The sequence below is a fragment of the Lactuca sativa genome, chromosome 5 (genome assembly GCF_002870075.4).
Source record: "Lactuca sativa cultivar Salinas chromosome 5, Lsat_Salinas_v11, whole genome shotgun sequence".
NCBI lineage: Eukaryota > Viridiplantae > Streptophyta > Magnoliopsida > Asterales > Asteraceae > Lactuca > Lactuca sativa.
Genome location: NC_056627.2, coordinates 367,829,169 through 367,855,495, shown reverse-complemented (window position 1 = coordinate 367,855,495; position 26,327 = coordinate 367,829,169). Strand labels below are relative to the sequence as shown.

Genomic DNA, 26,327 nt, shown 5'->3' with positions numbered 1-26,327 from the left:
ATATATATATATATATATATATATATATATATATATATATATATAATATTAGACTTTTAATGTTATGTATAGTATAGGGTGTATTTTACACTTTTAAAATATTAGGTGGTCAAATTTAACAATTATACTTTTAATTTAATTAAATTGTGAACCAGAACTTTATGGATTTATTAAACCTCCTTTAATTATACACTTTAATTAATTAATAAAACTATAAGGGTGTGATTTGAACTTTTCAAAACAATAATAGGGTCTTAGAATTTAACATTTCTAAATTAAACTTTTAATCAACTTTTAAATCCCAAAACTTGAGGATAAGTTTTGAAACATTTCAAAAAATTAGGGTTTTAACTATTTAAAATTCAAAACCAAAACTTTTAAGTTCTAATTTAAACTATAAAACTTACATGGGCACAATTGAAACTTTTTCACAACACAAGGATCAAATAACAAATAATAGAAATCAAACAATTAATTTTTTTTTGTCATTATCTATATTTGACCTAATCCCATAAGATAATTACCAAATAATTTAAATAATCCATATTTATCATATAAGGAAACTATTATTCAAAAGATTTGAAATTATCTTTTGTTTTATGAAGGATAATCATCAAATATAATAAAAATCGGATTTTATCATAAAAATACGTTTTTGGTATTAATCCTTCAGCAAAACAGCAAGAAATCCTGATATTCCCTCTGTCCGACCCTTGGACTCGCCGAGTTCATCCACTAACTAGCCGAGTCAGGTCGGGCAGGCCAAAAAATCGATTTTCAGTTAATAATTCAACATAGCATCACATACAACAAAAACCAATCAAGGCTCTGATACCACTGATGGGTTTTAGCCATAAGAACATCCTATGTGCTCATGCAAACCCTAATGCTTGGATCTAGGTTTCTCTATTATACATGCAATGTATCCAAGACTTACAATCTTAGATCTAACATATTATAAACTGAAATTAGGGTTTAGAGAATTACCTTTGATTGTTATGTAGCAATAACAATCTCAATTCCTCCTTACAATGACTTTAGAAAGCTTAGAGTCACAATTGTCACTCCTCTAATGGCTCACAAACACCAATAGCAAGAGGATGAAGAACAAGGAGAGTGGAGGCTGCCCAAAACATCTAGAAACCCTAAAGGAACTCTTAGCCACGTTTTTGGGGCTTAAGGGTGCCATATATACATGTAGGCTATTAGGGTTTTCAACTAGGAAACCCTAATCTGACTGCTTAAGCCTTAAGCAGCCCATGGACCCTTTTAGTATAACCCTTGGACGATTTCTAATGGGTTTCCCCATGTAATTCGTCCAACCTATTATTCCAAGGTGATCCATAGCCCAAATGTAGTTATCTTATAATTACAGTTCCAGTCCCTTAAGTTTAATTAATCTCTTTTAGCCACAAAATTAATTATCAATTAATTATTGACTAATATTAATTAACCAGTATGATTTCTCTTTTAATATATTATTCTCATAATATATTAATAAATCATAATTAATCATTTCTCTCCATAATTCATCCTGTCAAGTTGCTTTGGTGAAGGCAACCCCAAAGGACCATGCACCATCGGGTCAAGTACATACCAAAATAGTTATGGACTTAGACACTAATCCAACAGTTTTGGCAACTTTCTTTATAGGGACCAGATTAAGGATATGGGCAGCGGTCTCTAAGGCATACCCCCAAAATGAGATTGGTAGCGAAGCTCGACTCATCATGGAACGAACCATATCCAACAAGGTTCGATTACGCCTCTCAACCACACCATTCAACTGTGGTGTCCTGGGAGGTGTCAATTGTGAGATGATCCCACATTCCTTGAGATAGTCGAGGAACTTTGTACTAAGATACTCACCACCACGATCGGATCGAAGCACCTTAATGTTCCTACACAATTGATTCTCGACTTCCTGTTTAAACTCTTTAAACCTCTCGAAAGTCTCTGACTTATGCTTGATTAAATAGACATATCCATATCTAGTATAATCATCAATAAAAGTCAAATAATAACGATTAGCATCCCTTGTGGCAGTTTTGAAGGGTCCACACACATCCGTGTGTACGAGATCCAACAAACCTTCACCCCTTTCACAAGAACCAGTGAAGGGTGACTTTGTCATTTTTCCAAGTAAGCATGATTCACAACTATCATCTGACTTTAGGTCAAATGACTCCAAGACTCCATCCTTTTGGAGTTGGCCTATGCGTTTCTTGCTCACATGTCCAAGACGACAATGCCATAATGATGCTCTATCCAAGTTATTATTACTCGAAGAATCAATACGCATTACATTTTTTCCTAGATTATCTACAACAGATACAACTTCATACACACCATCACAAGGTAATGCTTTAAAATAAAAAACATTATTATAGAAAGCATTTATTCCACCATTTTCATTATCAGAAGAAAAGGTAAACCCTTGTTTGTACAAAGCATGTAAGGAAATAATATTTCTTGCCATTTCTGGCGAATAAACATTTATTCAAATCTAAAATAAACCCACTACTTAGCAACAAAGAATAAACTCCAATCTTGGTGACAGGTGAAGCTTTCCTATTCCCCATGATCAAGTTTATCTTTCCATGCTCCACATTCTTACTTCTTCTTAGTCCCTGCAAATCAGAACATATATGAGTACCACAACCGGTATCAGGGACCCAAGAGTTAGAATAGGGTGAGTTATTAGATAGAATAGTGTAAATACCTGCATGGTTGGGTTTAACTTTCCCATCCTTCACATCTTGTTGGTACTTTAGGCAGTTCCGCTTCCAATGTGACTTTTCATGACAATAGAAGCATTCAGCCTCTTTTAGGTAAGAAGAAGGAGTGACGAAACCTTTCTTGGTTCCACTTGAAGAAGAGCCATCAAGGGTCCTAGCCTTGGTACCCTTCAAAGAGCTCTTCTTCTTCTTCCCTCTACCTTTGCCGATTGCCAAGACAGGGGCAACGTTTAGAGTAGGAGTAGGAGTGTTAACAACCGACTTACCCTTAAGACCACTTTTGGCAGTCTTCAAGAGTCCTTGAAGTTTGTTGAGTGTGACTTCTTCCTTATTCATGTGGTATGTCATGCGGAATTGATCATAACACGAGGGTAAGGAGTGCAAAGTAATATCTATTGCAAGCTCCTTGGGGAAGTTCTCCGTCCTTCATCTTGGTTGTTTTCATGGAGGAGATTATTTCATACCGCTCTTGACGAGCACTCTGATGGTATCTTTCCATCATATCTTGGTGCATCTCAAAAGGGTAGTAGTCCTCATAGGACTTCTGGAGTTCAGTTGTCATGGTGGCCATCATGATGCATGCCACTTTGGTGGCATCTCTTTCATGAGTCTGGAAGTCAGCGATCTCCTGAGAAGTAGCAGTGGACTCATCGATCTCCTTCAGCTCCTTATCGAGGACATATTCCATGTCCTCGTAGCGAGTCACCATCCCGATGTTTCAGATCCAATCCATAAAGTTGGAACCATCGAAGATGACCCTCCCACATAGGTTCATGAGGGAAAAGGAGTCGGTAGGGTTTGAGCCAGAAGTAGTGTTGTTGGAAGACATCTGAAAATAAGAGAACAAGTTAGTTTAGATATAAAGATAATCCTTAATAAAACACCCAAATGTAATATTAAGGCTATGATCCAATCACAATATATTATAACTTAGAAGAGGTATGCCATAATCTAAGTTATACCATATTTGAAAGGTAGGTGAATGACGCTTCACCAATTTCCACCAAAAAACGAAATATAAACTATTAGATTTTTTTAATTGGTTTAGAAATTCCTAGATTCTTTTGAGATTCAGTGAACTTTTCAAAGGCATGTTTCAATCTCGAGTGTGCCCTCCAAGTTTTGTGACTGGGATACCGAGGATCACAAAACAAGGTGTGAAGTAACCATGCAGATCACTTGGTACCCTTAATGTTTATCACTCAATCGATGTGTTGGTTAACCACACGTGCTCCACCGATACTATGATAAACTTTAAGTCACTCTTTACCTACCTTGTTAAGTCTAGGTTAGTGTGCCGGTTAACCACACACGCTCCACTAACGACTTAATCAAAGTGTGAAGTGTAATTTCATGGATTAACACCTTATTCACATTTTTCCTAGAGTAACTAAGATTGGGGATTTAATAAAAAATTTAGTTACTTTATACTTTTCTTCATACTTTTAATAAGAATTTATAAGTTCTTGTCCTACCCGTTCGGCTAACGACCCTCCACTGATCAAGGAAGCGGTGGGTGAGAGTGGACACCCATTAAGTCACCATTTTATAGGCAACAACCTTATAGCCCCTTATAGATCGGCTTCGTGAATGAGGCCTACTTGCGGTAAAACGACTTGATCTTATACATACATATATATATATATATATATATATATATATATATATATATATATATATATATATATATATATATATTAAACTTATAATATTATATGTATAAGGGTTGAATTTTAACTTTTATAATTCTGAGGGTTGGAACTAAAGTTTTAATATGACTTTACTTGTTCCAAAACTTGAGGGCAAGTTTTGTAAACTTTCAAAACTTTACATTTCTCATAACTTATGAGTTAATTGAGGATTAAAATGAAGACTTTCATTTTTATAACTCATGTGTTATAATAATGGTTTTTAATTAAAGTGTGACATTTGGTTTTCCATAACTTAAGGACAAGTTATTGACTCCATTAAAACACATTATGATCATGAATTAAACTACCAAGGAGGTTACAAACAATTCATATGATCATCTAATCTCATAAGTTCAAGAACATTATTATCAGTAATTCCAAGAATCATAAATAGCTAATATAAAACTTGTAATTTTTGATAATAGCCATTGTAAATGGATTAGCACGAACATTACACTATCTAAAACAAGTTTTATAACACCAAAACAATTTAGGGTAATGTTTCTAGTCCATTTCCAACAGCAAAACTCAAAAATTTGGACACTGTAGCCTCTACTCATCGAGTGCATGAACAGACTCGACGAGTAGCATGCATTTCTTCATGGACTCGTCGAGCCCCCCATGGACTCGGCGAGTTCAGACGTGTAGTGAACAAAAAATTCGATTTTTCAAGCTATTTTGCATCAAGTATTCACAAACAAGCCTAGGCTCTGATACCACTGATGGGTTTTGAGCATTCTAACACCCCTTAAGTGTACATGCAACCCTAGAAAACCTTGGATCTATGTTTGTCTAAAATACATGCAAAATATGATTTCCAAGGTTCATAATCCTATCTAGCATACATGGGGAACTTTTAATCTAAAAGATGGCTAGAATTACATACCTTGTAGTTGATTTGATTCCTTGAAAACCTTGAGAGCCTAGCACCCCAAGTGTGATGCCTCAAATGCTTCACACAACACCAAATGTTTTGGAATGACTTTGAGATAATGTGTAACACTCTAAAAATAGGCCTAGCCCTCTAGTAACTTAGTGTAGCCAATTTTGGTAGAGAACATGTTGCTTATATAGCATGTCACATCTAGGGTTACACCATGTAAACCCTAATGTGACATGACTTTTCATTTCCATGACCCATGGGTTTGTAACTCCCATGGAGCATCCTATGGGTTCAACCCAACTTGATAATCCATGGAGCCTTTTAGCCCACTATACAAGTTATGGATGATTTACATAATCAACCCATATATTTAATTAGTTATCTTTTGATCACTTAATTAATTCCAAATTAATTATTGATCAATACTAATTAAATAATACTATTAATATATTAGAACTTATAATATATTAATAAACCAAAGTGTTATTTCTCTCATTTAGTTTATCCAAATGCATGATGTCATGCAACCCAAATGGACCATGTCGGGTCGGGTCAAGTACATACCAGAAATAGTTATGGACTTAGACACCTTATCCAACAATTTATACATATTTTAGGCATTATTTTAATACATTTTAAGCTATGATTTGGTTAAAAGAAAATATTTGGTACTTATTGAGTTAAATCACATTTTGCAGCAAAAAATGACACTCTTGAGGAAAAATGACCAAAAATGACAAAAATTGGAACCTAGAAGGCCTGGACCTGAAGTTGGGAGCTTAGTGGAGCTTAAAAGAAGGAAAAAATTGAACATACAAGTCCCATGACGTGGCTTCAGAATACCATCGCGTGGTGTATCGAAGAATCTCGATGATATGCTCAAGATAAAAGCTCACAACATGAGCACTATAATATCACGTCATGAGAATGATTGTTCTAAAAGATAACTATGCATAATGCAAGTTTCCTTGTCAAACACGATTTCTACTGATCCCACGACGTGAAATGCGTTATAAGGAAACTATAAATATAGATCGCCGTATTTGACTTGGAGGGGGATTGGGAAGTGATATTATGGAGTGATAGTCGATTTCAAAAGCCAGAAACCTGCGAAGATCAACCTTTGGAAGAGGAGAAGATTGAAGATTAAGAGTTTGAAGATTACACATCACATTCGGTTTGCATTAGATTAATCATGTCTAAATCTTATGTGTTTTTGTGTTTATTTCTGCCACGAGTAGCTAAATCATTAGGCTTTCGTTTAGTGTAGATGAACCCTAATACTATGTGTTAGTTTCTTGCTTTTCATGGATTTTATGAAGTTGGTTTAAGTTTATGTTTGATTGTCAATACCTAGCATGTTAAATATTTAATATTTGTTGCTTTAGTTCAAGTTAAGTGTAGTCGAATGATCATTTTGATTACCTAGTAGATTATAATCATTAAATTGCTAGAGCTAGCTTTAATTGTAACGCCTGTGTTTCCGGGCTTGCCGTTTTTAGCAATATAATAGTCTAGGTTAACCTTTGTAACCCGTTTTGAAATAATAAGATTGTATTATTTGAGTATTATGTGTTTTGTGCTTAATTGCTTAATTATGTGGTTTGATTAATTAAGAATAAAAATAAGCGTCAAAATTTAAGTGTAAAATAAACTTAATATCTTTGATCTATGTTGTAGTAGTTGAAACGAGGTTTCCGAATATATATAGAACGCCCAAATCTGACTTCGTATGAGGAAGTTAGGATTTATCGAAGTTCCGGCTTAGCGGTGTGCAGCCTGTTATACTCGAATTAAGATCGAGCGGTTGTTAGCCGAAGCAATCTAAATGAGAATCGAAGATCTCATTGTTGGTATCGAAGCGATAAAAAGTTAGGCGAGAACGGACGTCAAACGAAGAAGTTATGAATTTATAACGAAAGTTTCTGTCGCGGCCTATTAAAAATAATTAATAAAAATAAAGTCAAAATTAGCCGACAGAGTCTAAACGAAAGTCGTAGAGCATGGTCTCACCTTTCCGTGGATATAAAGAACGTCGAAAACGGAGTTCGTATGAAGAAGTTATGAATTTCCGAAGTTTATTAATCATTTTGTATTTAAATTTAAATCAAAATTCGGAAGCTTTATCCGAAGGAGTCACCGATCTGATCCGAGGTACGCCCTGCGTACTCCGAGGGATGTCGACACTCGCACTCGAGCACTTCAGATACGTAAGCAATGACGTTTTGGGCAGTACGCCCCGCGTAACGCAGTACGCCCCGCGTACTCCGAGGTTCCAGCCTCTATATAAAGGATCCGAAGACAGCCTCATTTCTTGTTCATTTTCTTCTCTTCTCTCTAGTCTTTTGCATCGTTTTTCGTGCCGAAGCTACCCCGAAGTCCCGGTATCATACTCTAGCCCCGAGGCAAGTCCTGAGATCCCGAAGATCCCGAGAAGCGCGGTTCCCGAGTCGAAGCTCTGCCCGCGAGAAGTTCGATTTTCGAGGAGATCTTCCAGATCTGCTGTGGATTACTACTTCTATAAGCCGTAGTGCTGTCGGATCGTCTTCTGATCAAGTGAGTGTGTAGTTATTTCTTCTAATACAATAATACGAAGTATTTTATATAAAAATACGTGCTATGTGTATATATTTGGTTGTGTTATGTGTGAATGAGTATTCACTCTCTTCTATCTTATAGATCTGCTTATTTCTTTATGAGATATGTGTTATGTGTGTGTGCCTCATCTGTTATGTGACATATGTGTTGATTAAAGCATGCTATACAGGTTTTCTTTAAACTACGTATGAAAATATATATTTTTATCTACTAATATGTTGGGTAGAACATGGGTAGATAGTTGGTGTGCAATAAACAGATGAGAGGCCTCGATGTTGTTGTTGTTGTTGATCTAGTTATTCAGCGGAGTATGGATAACGACCACGGACTCTTTCTAGACAGTCCAGTGGAACACTAGCAGGTTCATAACCTGTAGGTGTTGTGAACGATGTGTTCACCGGTGTACTCTATCCCCCTCATGGTTGCCTTTAGGATATCTATTGTTGAGGAAACCCCTTCGCAGTGATGTCCGTCCCGATGAAAATCCTAGATTAGGTCCCTTGAGATAGTTGTTTTAGGGACGTAAAGTGAGGATAACGGGAATGGGTAATCGGGATAGTGATTGGTTGGTGAAATTAAATATAACTTATTTATTGTGGGTTGAAAACCCTATATGCTCACCAGGCTCCCAAGCCTGACCCACTCAGTTTTATTTGTATTACAGGAAGTGGCACAAGGGCGTAAGATGGATGGATCATCTTGTTGTTTTGTTTACAAGTCTGTATATGTATATATTTGTTGAATGACTTGTAATGTTTATCGTTTATGCTTTATGGTCTGTATCGGAACATGACATCCCGAGTTTTGATTATATAATGAAATGCATCTCTTGATGAAATGCTTTGATAAATATTATTTTATCATGTTTTGTTTTGGGAACAAATTCCGCAACTCTTTCAAATAAAAAGGATTTACTCTGAAAATATTTAAAAGCATAAATGAAAATCGGTCTTTTCTGGCCGAGATTTTGGGGATGTCACATTAATCAAATATTAGATTAAGTAATAAATAAGAACTTTAACTATGTTAAAGAACATACTTGATCATAATTGTGTTTAATTAATTGTTTTGATCATAGATAATTATCTTAAATGTATCTTACATAACCTAATTATCCTCAATAATCAATTATGTGTTTGCTTGTGTATGATCATTACATAGTATTTCATGAATTGATGAAAATATTAGGAGATCTGATCAATACTTCTAATTACATTAATATAGGTAACCAACTGAATAAATCAATGTTTAGAAACTATTTATAGGAAAAAAGGGGATTCAAAAGCTAAACGGAAGTGTTCTCATAATCTTGATTATAATCTTTCTTAGTTGAGTGTTTGATTAGTTTTTAGTTAAGTAATTAGTTTAAGTTAATATGAACTTGCAAAATCAGATAAAACCCTTATTAGTTTTTGTTTTTAGATTAATTTTAGTAACTATATTATTAGCTAATTCTCGTTCCCTGTGTTCGATACTCAACTTACTTTACTGTATTATAAACTGACTAGGTACATTGTCTATAGGTGCATTAGTAGATAAGTAGTTAGGTTTATAAATTTAAAAGTTGATAGGCATATCATCGAAGAATCTCAATGATATGCTCAAGATAAAAGCTCACAACATGAGCACTATAATATCACGTCATGAGAATGATTGTTCTAAAAGATAACTATGCATAATGCAAGTTTCCTCGTCAAACACGATTTCTACTGATCTCACGACGTGAAATGCGTTATAAGGAAACTATAAATATAGATCGTCGTATTTGACTTGGAGGGGGATTGGGAAGTGATATTATGGAGTGATAGTCGATTTCAAAAGCCAGAAACCTGCGAAGATCAACCTTTGGAAGAGGAGAAGATTGAAGATTAAGAGTTTGAAGATTACACATCACATTCGGTTTGCATTAGATTAATCATGTCTAAATCTTATGTGTTTTTGTGTTTATTTCTGCCACGAGTAGCTAAATCATTAGGCTTTCGTTTAGTGTAGATGAACCCTAATACTATGTGTTAGTTTCTTGCTTTTCATGGATTTTATGAAGTTGGTTTAAGTTTATGTTTGATTGTCAATACCTAGCATGTTAAATATTTAATATTTGTTGCTTTAGTTCAAGTTAAGTGTAGTTGAATGATCATTTTGATTACCTAGTAGATTATAATCATTAAATTGCTAGAGCTAGCTTTAATCAAATATTAGATTAAGTAATAAATAAGAACTTTAACTATGTTAGAGAACATACTTGATCATAATTGTGTTTAATTAATTGTTTTGATCTTAGATAATTATCTTAAATGTATCTTACATAACCTAATTATCCTCAATAATCAATTATGTGTTTGCTTGTGTATGATCATTACATAGTATTTCATGAATTGATGAAAATATTAGGAGATCTGATCAATACTTCTAATTACATTAATATAGGTAACCAACTGAATAAATCAATGTTTAGAAACTATTTATAGGAAAAAAGGGGATTCAAAAGCTAAACGGAAGTGTTCTCATAATCTTGATTATAATCTTTCTTAGTTGAGTGTTTGATTAGTTTTTAGTTAAGTAATTAGTTTAAGTTAATATGAACTTGCAAAATCAGATAAAACCCTTATTAGTTTTTGTTTTTAGATTAATTTTAGTAACTATATTATTAGCTAAATCTCGTTCCCTGTGTTCGATACTCAACTTACTTTACTGTATTATAAACTGACTAGGTACATTGTCTATAGGTGCATTAGTAGATAAGTAGTTAGGTTTATAAATTTAAAAGTTGATAGGCATATCATCGAAGAATCTCAATGATATGCTCAAGATAAAAGCTCACAACATGAGCACTATAATATCACGTCATGAGAATGATTGTTCTAAAAGATAACTATGCATAATGCAAGTTTCCTCGTCAAACACGATTTCTACTGATCTCACGACGTGAAATGCGTTATAAGGAAACTATAAATATAGATCGTCGTATTTGACTTGGAGGGGGATTGGGAAGTGATATTATGGAGTGATAGTCGATTTCAAAAGCCAGAAACCTGCGAAGATCAACCTTTGGAAGAGGAGAAGATTGAAGATTAAGAGTTTGAAGATTACACATCACATTCGGTTTGCATTAGATTAATCATGTCTAAATCTTATGTGTTTTTGTGTTTATTTCTGCCACGAGTAGCTAAATCATTAGGCTTTCGTTTAGTGTAGATGAACCCTAATACTATGTGTTAGTTTCTTGCTTTTCATGGATTTTATGAAGTTGGTTTAAGTTTATGTTTGATTGTCAATACCTAGCATGTTAAATATTTAATATTTGTTGCTTTAGTTCAAGTTAAGTGTAGTTGAATGATCATTTTGATTACCTAGTAGATTATAATCATTAAATTGCTAGAGCTAGCTTTAATCAAATATTAGATTAAGTAATAAATAAGAACTTTAACTATGTTAGAGAACATACTTGATCATAATTGTGTTTAATTAATTGTTTTGATCTTAGATAATTATCTTAAATGTATCTTACATAACCTAATTATCCTCAATAATCAATTATGTGTTTGCTTGTGTATGATCATTACATAGTATTTCATGAATTGATGAAAATATTAGGAGATCTGATCAATACTTCTAATTACATTAATATAGGTAACCAACTGAATAAATCAATGTTTAGAAACTATTTATAGGAAAAAAGGGGATTCAAAAGCTAAACGGAAGTGTTCTCATAATCTTGATTATAATCTTTCTTAGTTGAGTGTTTGATTAGTTTTTAGTTAAGTAATTAGTTTAAGTTAATATGAACTTGCAAAATCAGATAAAACCCTTATTAGTTTTTGTTTTTAGATTAATTTTAGTAACTATATTATTAGCTAAATCTCGTTCCCTGTGTTCGATACTCAACTTACTTTACTGTATTATAAACTGACTAGGTACACTGTCTATAGGTGCATTAGTAGATAAGTAGTTAGGTTTATAAATTTAAAAGTTGATAGGCATATCATCGAAGAATCTCAATGATATGCTCAAGATAAAAGCTCACAACATGAGCACTATAATATCACGTCATGAGAATGATTGTTCTAAAAGATAACTATGCATAATGCAAGTTTCCTCGTCAAACACGATTTCTACTGATCTCACGACGTGAAATGCGTTATAAGGAAACTATAAATATAGATCGCCGTATTTGACTTGGAGGGGGATTGGGAAGTGATATTATGGAGTGATAGTCGATTTCAAAAGCCAGAAACCTGCGAAGATCAACCTTTGGAAGAGGAGAAGATTGAAGATTAAGAGTTTGAAGATTACACATCACATTCGGTTTGCATTAGATTAATCATGTCTAAATCTTATGTGTTTTTGTGTTTATTTCTGCCACGAGTAGCTAAATCATTAGGCTTTCGTTTAGTGTAGATGAACCCTAATACTATGTGTTAGTTTCTTGCTTTTCATGGATTTTATGAAGTTGGTTTAAGTTTATGTTTGATTGTCAATACCTAGCATGTTAAATATTTAATATTTGTTGCTTTAGTTCAAGTTAAGTGTAGTCGAATGATCATTTTGATTACCTAGTAGATTATAATCATTAAATTGCTAGAGCTAGCTTTAATCAAATATTAGATTAAGTAATAAATAAGAACTTTAACTATGTTAGAGAACATACTTGATCATAATTGTGTTTAATTAATTGTTTTGATCATAGATAATTATCTTAAATGTATCTTACATAACCTAATTATCCTCAATAATCAATTATGTGTTTGCTTGTGTGTGATCATTACATAGTATTTCATGAATTGATGAAAATATTAGGAGATCTGATCAATACTTCTAATTACATCAATATTGGTAACCAACTGAATAAATCAATGTTTAGAAACTATTTATAGGAAAAAAGGGGATTCAAAAGCTAAACGGAAGTGTTCTCATAATCTTGATTATAATCTTTCTTAGTTGAGTGTTTGATTAGTTTTTAGTTAAGTAATTAGTTTAAGTTAATATGAACTTGCAAAATCAGATAAAACCCTTATTAGTTTTTGTTTTTAGATTAATTTTAGTAACTATATTATTAGCTAAATCTCGTTCCCTGTGTTCGATACTCAACTTACTTTACTGTATTATAAACTGACTAGGTACACTGTCTATAGGTGCATTAGTAGATAAGTAGTTAGGTTTATAAATTTAAAAGTTGATAGGTATATCTATTGCACATCAACCAAGAACCTTGGCACCCTGAAAATATCTTTAAATACATGACACCACCGTTTATATTTGGAGTCATTCGAGGTCAATCTAAAACTAAATTGATTGTAGACATTTATGACCGCATACACAAGTTGTTGAGCGGTAGAGGTTGCGGTGGAAAAAGATGCAGTGATGCTCATAATGAAAAATCGGAAAATCAAAAGAACAAGATAAAAATAAAAATTCATAAGAGTAATCAGAGAACTAACTGTAAGTAGAAGGAACCTACTAAACCTACTGTACTAAACCAATGTAATCGCTAGTCTGATGGAGTCAGCAGGTGTAAGAAATTCGGGATAAAATAGCCTTGGAAATTATGAGAATTGTGGTTTCACTTTCAAATTAAAGTATTTGGGTGGTACTCACAGTCTTTAATCGGATAAGACTCAGAATTGAGTGCAACAACTGGAAATATGGATGTTATGAATTTCGTGATTGTTGCTGTACCCATAAAAATGATGACCAAAAAGATTAAGTAGTTCATTTGTCTGAAAACTGTCAAGGCAGTTTTCTTTGTCCAAAAACTACTCCAACTGTCAAAACCAATAACAGTCATAAAAACGGATTTTTAATAAAGGTCAAAATGAAGTAACAAAACCGGGTTCATTTACAGAAAATTCATATTTCTAAGACATTTTTTATATAACAATATAACTCATATAAAAAATTTCCGCATTGGGGCTGCCGCCCCTTGGACCCCGCTCCCAGGGGTGCTGCCCCCAGACCCCCGTTCGTTTAGGGGCTTCCCCCCTAAATGACAGTCTACTTTGAATATTGAATAAATTTAAACAAGTGTGCACTCCGCACCTTCCTTATTTGTTTAATATTCATAAAGATTGATTTATGGCCAATAAATCAATCCATTACACTTAAATACACATTGATGATACAAAATCACCAACAACAGGTGCATCAGCGGAGTGGAGAGAGGATATGTTACGACAACAAGGAGAACCACACAAGAGATGGACGATGATCTCTTATTATTATTATTATTATTATTATTATTATTATTTTGTGGCGATGAACACTGTCGAATTAGAGAGAAGTGAAAAAAATTGATCATGTATTAATAGTTGTATGTAGGGTAGCTTGATATCATGTTTGTGTGGAATTATCTCCATAAGGTTTGCATTGTATTCCATAGTATAAATAATACAATGTACAATATAATTATACAAAAAACCCTATACTATGCATGTATATAATACTCACAACTAACATAGAAAATAAATAAATACATTAACATAAAATATAACGTTTTCATGTATCCCATCCATTCAACAACCTTACAAGTTATTGTTTCAAAGTGTTCATACCACATGATGATCTTTTGCAAATTTTCATACTATATGGTACCTTTATGTAGTCTTTTATACTGTGGGAAGTTCTGTGCAATTATTCGTACTTTAGAGGACCCAAATCGCTTCCTCCCCAATCTACAGATATACAACACAAGCATCCCGCGTTCGACTGCATCGCATCACAGCATATTCCCCCTTTTCTGCTCATTTCTATTTAGGGCTCAGATTCCGCTAATCTTCTCTATCTTCAACAAGATATCAGCTTCTGCTATCCATCAAAACGTTCAACCATGGCAACCCCAGATGTTTTTTTGCAGGGAGAACACGATATTTTCTCATCGGCTTCTCGATTTGATCATACGAAAGGTACCAATATTTGCCCTAAATTTATCGTTTTTTTTTCTTTTTTCTTTTGAATATAAGTTAATTATCTGTATTCTGGTTTGAATTGGACAATTTTTTGGCTAGCTTTCGAACTAAAAGGGAAATTTTTGGATCTTTGCAGGCGATGCGAAATCCCGAGGATTTGCGCTTGAGAAAAAAATCGAATATCTTGAGAGCTTGAACGACAGAGTAATTAAAACTTACCCTTACCATCTTTTAACTTTCCGGAGTCGATTTTTAATTTTTGTTGATTTCAAAAGAAAATACCATGCATATGTAATACTTAATGTGATAAATTGAATTATTGACGGACAAAATTGACAACTTTTTGGTTATATGTTTAGTGCCATGACTATGATCTTGCTGACTGTTTATTGAATCTTTCAATTTACTAAAGCTTCTTGTTTACCTTTTTTGTGGGAAGCTCTATGCTAAACATTTGGTCTTGTTTGTCAACTGAATAATCTGAACATGATATGGAAGTTGGATGAATTTGATAATAACTTAATTTTCAGCCATTTCCTGCGGTTTCTCCATCATTGTTTTTGTAATCATGTAGTTAAAAGTTAAATCTTCCATTTTGTCCAGGTCAGCAACAGACGTGCACGAAGATGGATAAATGATCGTATCTTGTTGGAGCTTGTACCTCGTTTGACTGGAGATGAAATTAGAGGCCTGTTTGCTCCACCACCTTGGGGTAAATCCATATATACATCTAAATATCTTTTTGAATTTTGACTAATAGTAGCTTTTGTATAAATGGTTTAGTTTAGACTTTAGATAGATTATACGTTGCTATTTCATTTTACAGGTGATGAGGCACAACCTTCACCCTTTTGCTTCACAAACGTGGGGGAGTGGGACAAATTTAGGAACATAGACATGGATAAGGAGGTAACCCTGTGTCTTAATGCTTGTAACAATGCTTCAACTTTAAAAGCTTTTGTTGTTTCTGGTAGGCTGGTGCAATAGAAGCACTTAAAGGTTCTTCTTCATCAAAGAAGAAAAGCCGTGTGGATGCTGATAAGATAGCTGCTTTGACTGCATGGCACAGGGTTGACTGCAAAACTAGAGACGCATTCCGCCGAAGCTTTCTTCCTGAACTTGTTAATGGTTATGAGGTACTTTACACCTTCACTTGGTTATATCATATAATATATGTGATTGAATTGTGTAAACTACCCTTCAATTGTTGACAAAATAATGATGACAGTGGCAAACATGTAAAATATTTGTTTGTGTTCAGGAGAGCATTCGGGCATTTGTTTCGGAGGCAGGTAATGAGGAAGTTCTGGTGATATATGTCCAAGACCCTTTCCATAGGTTGCTACTTCATGGTGTTTGTGAGGTAACATTTATATCTACTTCAGACTTTGCTAAAATCATATAACTGATTTCATGTCTTCGAGCCAACCAAACATGACGACAGTGGAATGTAATGATCCATTCCATTACCTTCACGTTGTGGATTCCATTCCATCATATCAAACAGACTTAAATCTTGTTGGTTGTTGACAGTTCTATAACTTGGTCTCAACTACCGAGACCGAAACAAAAGGGACAAAGGTTTTGAAGATGACAAAAATCAAGAAGAAGAAAGCGGGTAACAACGAGCTCCCAATCATTTCACTTTGCCAGTTTATGAAAATGGCGAAAGGTGGGTTCTGGTAAGCGGATCCGGATCCGGATCTGACCCATGTAAATAGATAAAGTTTGAACCAGTTAAAATATGTTTGGATGTAAAAACTTATTCTGTTCTGTTTTACTCTAGCTGATAGATATAGATAATATGGGGAAGTGCTGAAGATCTTTGGCTAATACTATATATGTTCCCCCTGTTGCAAATTGGGTGGGACTTCTCTTTTAACCAATTTGTGTATGTCTGTGTGTAATTTCCTTTTTATTGCAACTTGTGTAACCATTTGTTTCGTTTGTTATAATTAAAGAACTATTTATTTCTTGGTTCTATTTTATATATATATATATATATATATATATATATATATATATATATATATATATATATATATATGAAAGTTAGGAATAGTAAACTTCCTAAGTGTTTGGCAAGATTGGTCTCTAAGGTTTTATATGTTTGCTCCTCTTTTTTTGTCAAATTTTTTGTCACTTTTGGTCCTCCAACTTATGTTGGTTTTAAAAAACTATTTACAACATTGACCCTTCACCTTTATGTTTTTGTTCACAAATAACCATTTCACTTTCTTTTGAATTTTTCATTACCCTCGCTTTTTATTACATATTATTAGTATTTAATCTTTTGGCAGAAATGGTCCCTCATTATTATTATTATTATTGTTAGACAAAATTACACGATTGGTCCCTGTGGTTTACTAGATTTAACACATTGACAACAACGATGGAACCGAAATCACTATTTTACTCTTAATCCGATATTTTTTATTAATTTAAATTTCTCTTTTTGGTTTTAAATTAATGTTTTATTTATTAGAAAATATACACCCAATACTATAAAGCCACCCACTAGCTGTCATCACCACCACCACCTCCAAAATTACATAAATGGTCCATATGGTTTACCCGTCGTCACAAATTCAGTCTCTAATATCTTAAAAGACCAAATTACCCTCACATTAACGGACAAAAAACAACGGTCTATATTTTCCGGATTGGTTTTCCGCCGCTGCCATACATGGCAATAAAGTTCAATTTGTGAGACCATTTCTTTATTTTCCTCATTTATTGCAAGAAATAATGATTTAGATTTCTTTACTTATGTAATTAGATGACATTGTTTATCTTCCATTACTAAATTATCTCAATGCAATTCAACATGCTACTTTACTTTACAAAACAATACCTTTCGACCCCGGCAACGCAGGACAATCTTTTCTAGTTTATTTATTATAATAATGATGCATTTTATTATTTTAATTTGTTGTATGATATTTTTTTGGAAAGTCAACTCTCATGTGCCAAGCATAGAAAACCAAACTGTATACGCATATCATGTTCAAAAGGATTTGAATTACTTGTTAAACAAGAAAAATCAAATTGTAAGAAAAGATCTAACGCAAATCAAGTTGTATAAAAGGAATTTGTAATAAAATTTTCAAAATGTTCAAAAAATACCATTGTTTTTTAGTACAAAAATTACCATTGAAGTATACTTACTATTTGTATGGAGAATACTAAAGAAATACACATTTTAGTACAAAAAAATACCATTGAAGTTTCTAAAATGTTCAAAAAAAAAATGTCATTGTTGTTTTTTCAGTGCACGTTTTGTTAATTTTGTTGTTTCCGGATTATGTAGAACACGGTTATTAGAGATAATTCACCGTCATACCAATTCACACCAACTGTGCACTCTCTTTCATTCCCTCACTCAATGAGTTTCTATCTAAATACAATCATAGAAAAACACATAATTAAGAATCCATCAATTAGGATGCAAGTCGTTTAAGCGCTCCAACACATATGTTTCTCTCTCTACTTTGACTATAAATCATCATCAAATCAGCCACATAACGCTGAGTGTTCCTGACTATTTATCTCTCATTGGTCCCAAAGATTTAAATGCAACTCCTACTCTCTACATTCACATTTAGGAATTCTCATGACATAATGTCACGCTCGTTTCTCCATTGTGTCTCTCTTGTGCCACAACACTAATCAACGGCTAACATTGATGTATATATAATATGTGTAATTGTATATCGTATATGTTTTAGGTTTGAGGCATATAATGTGATCGGGAAGCAAGAACGTTTAACTAAGATTATTACCCACTTACTTTTCATGTTACCACCAGGGCCGGTCCAATGGTTTTTCATGCCCAGCGCGAGATAAAAAAATAATGCCCTTATTTTATATTCGTCTTAAAGAAAACTAAAAACATGCAGATAAACAAATACCTATGTTGGTTTTTTAATCGGTTTCCATTAACCAAACCCTTGCTCATTTGGGTTTCAAAAGTAGCAACCAATACAATAGGTTAGGATTTATAGGATTGAGACCAAATGTTCTATAAGTGGAAAAATATCTTCATTAACAATAATAACAACTAAAACTAAAAATAACATGATAGTAACAGCAACAAACTCATGAATTATTTTTGCTTATAACTAAATCTTAGCAAAATCCAATCTAAAATGTGCAAAATTTATGGTTAACATAAAGCAACTATTCATGAAAGTCAAAAGAGAAGTCCTTCGGTCCCTATACCAAAAGTATACTTCTTTTAAAAACATAAAATTAAACACATCTTATTTTTGTTTTATAAGGACTAACAAATGTATTTTTACTACTTTAGGGATTCCCTTTCAATTAGAAAACCAATTGCCTTATTTTCACTTTAACAAGCCATGACACTCTTTATGGTTTCCAAGAAACATCAAGAACACTGGACACTCAATATTCTTCTCTTTTATTATTTATTCTTTTTTTGGTTTCATCATTGCTCTGAGTCTACAGTCTAAAACAACACATTTAAAACAAAAACAACACAAATCAGTAAATTAACAACTAAAAGTTGTTGTTGAATTAGGAAATATGGAATAACAGTTTTAGAACTCTAAAAATGTTCAACTAATGAAGTCAATATTCAAGGATTCACTAAACTAACGAAATTCATAAATAAGAAAATTAGAAAGAACTGGGATTTTTAGAAATAAAAAACAAAACTCCATATTTCAGAAATTTGATTTCTGCTTTTGTTGATAATAAAAAACAAAACTCAGTTTACCAAGTCTCCAAAGAAACTTCAAAAATCTTGTCTCCATAAATCATTGAATTAGCAAGATTGCACTTATGAAATCAGATAAGATTTATAACACGTCTAAAAGAAGAAATCCGATTAGATTTATAACACATCTAAAAGAAATATGATGAGGGAGGAGACGGGATATTGATTTTTCTACCTTTTTTTTTTTTTTTTTTTTTTTTTTTTTTTTTTTTTTTTTAATCTTCATGACTGGAGGCTTGAAATCAAAGGCATCCTTCAGTCATCATCTTCTCTAATCTACAGGGCACCGATATCAATTTATATATTTTAGTTTAATGCCAAATGAATATATCATATATGCTATGCATCCCCAATAAATTCAACCAACGCCCAACGGCTCAAGAACCGAAGCGATTCTCGTCTATCGTGCGAGCGTTGCTGGCGTGCCTCCGTCTATCAGATCTAGCGCCCACCCTAACTGATTAAAGATTACAAGCTTTGGGCCACATTTTAGTTTGGATTAAATATTTACATACTACAGGTAACAGGCCTAACTTGATGCCCCTTCCAAGGTTGCTGCCCTGGGCCTTTGCCCATCTCGCCCAGGTACCTGGGCCGGGCCTGGTTACCACAAGAATGATCGAGCGAGGGAATGAAAGAGATTGCACAATTGTTGTGAATTAATATGATGTTGTATGATCTCTGGTGATCGTGTTCTACATAATCCGACAACAACAAAGTTAACAAAAAGTGCGGTATTTTTTAAACATTTTGGACTTTTAAGTAATTTATCCATTTACGTGAAGTAACCAGTTACCACAAGGTTTTATTTGAACACATATGTACTTCATTGATATTCTCTATATAAATAGTATACTTTAATGATATTTTTTGAACATTTTAAAAACCGGGTAACCTGATGATAACCTACAATAGTCGGTTCAATGGTATTTTGTGTACTTAAAAAAAAGTTAAAAACAATTGTATTTTTTTGTAGATTTTGGAAAACTCATTACCATTTTAAGTCATTTTCACTAATCTATATTAATTCTTAAAGAGCATCGATTTTAGGTAATCTAACCTTTTATTTTAATATATAACTAAGATAAACTCTAATATAAAATACATATATAAAAATAAAATACATATAAGTATAATATTTTACTTATAATTTGGTAATTTTTTTTGGAACCAACAAAATTAATTAAGAGAAGAAGAGAAAGAGAGCCCTACCTAGAGGAACACAAGACCAATACTATCCAAAAACATCACCATCATATACACAAGACATACTTTTTTATTTCTACTATTACATGAATGGATTAATACACCAATCTACTTAATTATATGGTTCTTTACTAATCTTGTGTTTAATCCTACTGAATACCATTGACTTAACTATGTCCAGGGCCCATCCTCCAACATGGTCCAATTTCTCGTTTAGGGTTAATAACCTGCTTTGTGTTTTCGCCTAAAACAAAACACGTTTTCTTCCAAATCAAAGCGCGCAAATCAAAACTGAAAGCGGGAATACGATTGAAATTGATTTTGCTCCTACCTCGTTTTCAATATACGCGTGAAGGGAAAACAATTGATGGCATACAACGATTCAGTTCTTATTAACGATCTCATAATCCTAGGATATATCGGGATTTAAAATTTGACAACCTTCAAGGCTTCAAAAAGAAAACAATTTCTTCCATTTGGTTTTTCTGTTCTTAAAAAAATCATAACATTCAACATCCTTCTTGTTCAGGAATCGCAACCTTCAACCACAAAACACCCTCATGTTCAATAATCGTGGCCTGAAGTTCTTCTCTTCTTGAGTCTGACATCTTTTTTAAGATGTAAGTAACTGAGTACGTTTTGTATATTCGAACGACTTTTTACTTTTTAGAGTATGTTTCAGATTTATATTTTAACATATTCTTAGAGTAATACATTTGGTTTCTCAAGAGTCAAGATTTCTGATTTTATTCTTTCTACATAATCAGAGGTATTATATGTTTTCTATTTTTGAGCCTTCATTTTTTGAAAATATCTTAGTTTGACCCTTCATTCTTTTTTATTTTTAGTTTTTAAGAGATAAATGTTGTATATATAATTATGATTTTGACATCTCTTCTGATTTTGAAATTTTCAAGAGGCAGCCTATACAGATAAGGCTAGTAGTTCCAGATTTTACAGATTTTGAAAAGGTAAATAACAATTCTGAGTATATCATATTATCAGTTTGAAATTTTAAATTAGAGTCATCCATTTTTTTTGTCTTTCTGATTCAGATTTATGCATTCCATTTTTCATATTGATTTTTCAAAAGCAGGAAATGAGAAAATTCCAATGAGGTGTTTTCCTAATTCATTTGAAAGAGCGAAGTTGAGTTTGAATATTAAAAGGATGATATATTTTTAAGTGGAAATGAGTTTACTTTTTCATGTACTATTTTGAAAGGACTTGTAACTATGAGATTTGATGAAAAATAGTAATTTTATTATTGGTATTTTTGGAATTTACTGTTTAAGTCCATTTATTACTAAATTGCATAGGGCCTCTAAATTCTCGGGGCCGGCCCTGACTATGTCCACCACCTTTGTTGATATAATCCGAGTTCGATTGAATCTATCATTCAACTCCAAACCCTCTTGTAGCAAATTTTCATCAAGATTTTTTCCCCTTTTAAGACAATCCCCCCATGCCTGCAAACTCTAGCACCTCATTGTCTTACCGAAAAGTGGCTTGTAAATTTAAACATACATAAATAAATGCTTAATATTAAAATATCCAATAAAGAATTCATATTTTAGATTATTCAAGGGATGTGATTTATTTGTTGCACAAGACTGGATGAAATTATCAATAAACATTTATGTACAACAAAAAGTTGAATAAATCGGAAGTCATAGACTTTTTATGTAAATTCACCAATTCTTTTCTACATTCGGATACAGTTGCTACTTGCCAGTACAGCAGTACTTGCCAGGAAGGGGAAACCAGTCGGATACTAAAACGCAGGTGTCGACTCCGGCGGAGAGTGGCGGACGTTGACCTGAAGGCTTCCTGTTAAAATGGCGAAAAAGCTTGTCAAATATTCCGTGGTAAGTTCCTTATTATCATCTCTCTCGCACTTTTCACGCACTTGCCAAAAACACACAAGGGCAAGGGCGCATTAGTATATGAGCTGCAAATTGCGTAGCAGCCGAAAGCTTGAAAGCTTAAAAGGTTGGTGTTTTTTCTTTGAAAAACAGGTGGATGCATTTACTGATACGGCGTTCAAAGGAAATCCGGCGGCTGTGTGTTGGTTAGAGGAGATAGAGAAAGATGATAAGTGGTTGCAGTCGGTTGCGACCGAATTCAATTTATCCGAGACTTGTTACTTGACTCCAATCGTCGACCAGGGCTCGGAGAATCCTAGATTCCATCTCAGATGGTTCACTCCTGTAGCTGAGGTTATCACCAGTTTGAATTTCTATATACGGTCGCCTTTATTTATATGTTTATGTAGGTTACCATTTGTTCATTTAGGGGAATTTGGTAGAACTTCTGTGAGAACATTTGCCAAACAAAATTTTATATGCGTACTTGCAGATAAAGCTAAGATTAGTGTGTTGCCATTCATCAATCTAAGTTTGTTCTATTCTGATTTCTGATGATAGGTTGAACTTTGTGGTCATGCTACTTTAGCAGCCTCTCACTTCCTTTTCGAATCAGGCTTGGTGAAATCTAACACAGTTGAATTCTCAACCCTTTCTGGAATTTTGACTGCCAAAAAAGTTCCTGAAAGTAGCAACGAAAATGGTGCATCACAAGCCAGCTTCCTGATTGAACTGAACTTCCCTGTTGTTCCAGTTTCAGATTCTAATGATGTTGAGGTTTCAACAATAATTTCTGAAATATTGAATGGTGTTTCCGTTGTTGATGTAAAGAAGACAGCATCTGATGACATCCTTGTATGTATCTTATTAAAACTCCTCTTACATGACTCTCATTTAACAAAAGAGTTGTGATCAAAGTCAATGAAGGTAATACATGATCTTTTGTTCTTCCTTTGGTGCAGGTGGTTCTTCCATCGGGAAAGGAAGTTGCAGAATTGAAGCCGCAGTTTGATAAGATGAGAAAAGCACCAGGCAGAGGGATATTAATCACAGGACTTGCGCCTAATGGATCGGGGTTTGACTTTTATAGTCGATTCTTCTGCCCTAACTATGGAATTGATGAGGTAATTTAATTATATTGGAATTCTTTTCTTTCTTTCCTTCCAATCGAAGTGTCCCATAAGAATATTCTTTAGGCTTAACAATTTTAGCTAAGTTGAGTAAAAAATTAGCTAGTCTGGTATGCAATATATGTTGTTGGTAGCTAGTAGCAGAAATGTTTATAATTGTTTCTCTTTTAGGATCCTGTTACCGGAAGTGCACACTGTGCCCTAGCAGCCTATTGGAACGATAAGTTGGAGAAATGTGATTTTGCTGCATACCAAGCATCACCTAGAGGTGGCATTTTAGATATCCATCTAGATAACAAGAATCAAAGAGTACTTCTTCGAGGTAAAGCCATCACAGTCATGGAAGGCTCTCTTTTGGTCTGAAGATGTAATTTAATCAAACGCCATCTTGGATCCAAGTAAACTAGCTATTTTCTGTTTATTGCAATAAATTCTAGTTCCAAGATCTAGATGCATGGGAATTATGAAAGCATAATTAGTTTAGTGAACCTCTATGTATAATGTATTTGTGGGTTATAAATTTGGTTCCTCGGATGCAAGTTTATAGTGAGCATTTCGTACGTGCACCGATTCTTAATTTTATCCGTCTATCTTTTATATGTACTTATTCTGCAGATCATAAATGGACAAAATTCTATGCAGTGCAGCGATTGTTAAGACCAATATTCGGCGCACGCGCACACGTTGGTATATATTAACATTGAACGTAATCCTTAACACCATAAGCATATATCATACAATATATACTCGATATGACTGAAAAAGTAATTATATATCCTCGCCACGAAGCTGTCTGAGTCTCCTTGAATGAGGCAGTTCCGGAATTCCTCTGGCAGCTGATTCTCGAAATATCTGTGAGGCTCTTAGTAGAGACTGCTCCGCAGTATCAAGTTGCTCCGGTGTCCACGTCATCACCTGCTCATCACCAAAATAACCACCCGCCGTCCCCGTCCCATGAATGACCCTAGTAAGAGGTTTCCTGGAATCAGCTATCTCAATTTCCGACAAGGGAGAAGCCTTGTGGTGCTCAAAGTAGTGTTTATCATCCTTCTCTTGCTCTTGTTCCTTCCTTTCAGTACCTTTGTGATCATTCTCATTCGGCCATGGTGAACCATCTAGTCCCGCGCAGCCGAAGCTGAGCTCCGCCTTGGTGCGCTTTTGCTGGACGTGAGGATCAAACGGCGTGTTCACCCCCGGAGTTTCTAGCTTTGAGGCTGACAAATTTGGTGGCACTGTCTTAGGACGCATGTAACGATGGTCTTCTCTGGTTGGAATAATATTGTCATCATGATTATCTGGTTTGGCATCTCCGGTTTCACCTTCCGTGTCAACTCCTTGTGTCATGGCATCCTCCATGTTCTTACCAGAGGAGGAGGAAGAGGAGAAGAGTCGTGGGTGGATTGTTTGATATTTGGATTTGGGTGTTGGCATTAATATCCGGTTGAGCTTAGAGACTGCTAATCTCGACTGCATGATTGATTCTTGGGGATGCCGGATGTGTGTGGTTCACTGGTTTGGTATAATATTGGATAAAAAGCAAGAGACTGGGTTCTTGTAAAGCAGATTTAGGTGGCAGGTAATTTCGAGAGGTGTCTAGATTTTACTTGGACGTGGCAGATACTGGCGGTGTCATGTGGAACGCCTAGACGCCTAGTCCCAGTTTTTATGATTTTGCTTAAATTTAACATAATGAGAAATCAAATTTCTTTTAATTTTTTGTTTTTATCAATTTTTAAAAGCAAGCATTAAAATCAATACATTTTATATAATATACAATATAAATAAATAAATAGAACATAAAAAGATATTTATTTTTTCATTTAAAATTTATGATGAGCGACAATAATAATATGTTAAATAAGTATAAAAAACATAGACACACTTCTATAATATGTTAATTCAAAATGAGTGCTAACGGTATTTTCGTTCACTCGAATAAATTGTCAAATTATATAAATATCAAATATTATTCTACTCACAAGGAAAATACATTAAACAATTTGGATGATACATATAGAATTTTCCTTCAAAAATATCTTCAATCCATTAACGTATTATTATAATAACACGTTAATTATATGATGCATAACAATGATACATCAAGTCTAAAAAGCTCGTTGCCGACCTTACCCAATAAACCTATCGGGGAAAACAACGACATTGACAATTTAAGACTATCAAGTCTATTAATGAACCTGCTCTTCAGGAGTTATGAAATTAAAAATATTCTTTGTTTCGACTTAGGTCATCCGTTATACCCACCACTAACCACTATAGTGGTGGGTGTCACATCATCACCACTAACTACCACTAAAAGCTTGGGATACTCACCACTATATGCCTTTTACTTTTTGATTATTAAAATAAAAAAAATATATATTCTAATTAATTAAATTGTAGAGAGAGGTGGAGAAAGGTAGAGAGAGATAGAGAGAAATAGAGAGAGAAACAATTTTATTGGCCGTGGTGTTCCGTTCTTCCCACCACATATGACAACGAAATAGCTCCACCACTAGCCACCACTAAAACCTTGGGATGGTGTTGACATCCATGGTTAGTGGCCACGTAGACCA

General features: G+C 33.8%; 3 protein-coding genes across 4 annotated transcripts; 2 read left to right on the top strand and 1 right to left on the bottom strand.

Moving 5' to 3' along the window:
- Window positions 1-14,589: 14,589 nt before the first annotated feature.
- Window positions 14,590-16,787, top strand: LOC111892267 (uncharacterized). Of its 2 annotated transcripts, XM_042901964.2 has the most exons (8): window positions 14,590-14,809; window positions 14,949-15,016; window positions 15,416-15,524; window positions 15,639-15,721; window positions 15,787-15,948; window positions 16,074-16,175; window positions 16,346-16,484; window positions 16,599-16,787. In XM_042901964.2, exons 1-8 carry the CDS (start codon window positions 14,734-14,736, stop codon window positions 16,613-16,615), a joined length of 756 nt encoding a protein of 251 aa, XP_042757898.1. In that variant the 5' UTR covers window positions 14,590-14,733; the 3' UTR covers window positions 16,616-16,787. The 2 variants fall into 2 exon arrangements, with proteins under 2 accessions (XP_042757898.1, XP_023744113.1); XM_023888345.2 differs by having other exon boundaries at window positions 14,592-14,809; window positions 16,346-16,787.
- A 5,674-nt stretch (window positions 16,788-22,461) lies between these two features.
- Window positions 22,462-24,293, top strand: LOC111892259 (uncharacterized). The gene is made up of 5 exons (XM_023888332.3): window positions 22,462-22,627; window positions 22,778-22,978; window positions 23,186-23,479; window positions 23,587-23,748; window positions 23,926-24,293. Exons 1-5 carry the CDS (start codon window positions 22,598-22,600, stop codon window positions 24,115-24,117), a joined length of 879 nt encoding a protein of 292 aa, XP_023744100.1. The 5' UTR covers window positions 22,462-22,597; the 3' UTR covers window positions 24,118-24,293.
- An 84-nt stretch (window positions 24,294-24,377) lies between these two features.
- On the bottom strand, window positions 24,378-25,368 carry LOC111892277 (uncharacterized). The gene has a single exon (XM_023888355.3). It carries the CDS (start codon window positions 25,225-25,227, stop codon window positions 24,523-24,525), a length of 705 nt encoding a protein of 234 aa, XP_023744123.1. The 5' UTR covers window positions 25,228-25,368; the 3' UTR covers window positions 24,378-24,522.
- Window positions 25,369-26,327: the final 959 nt, after the last annotated feature.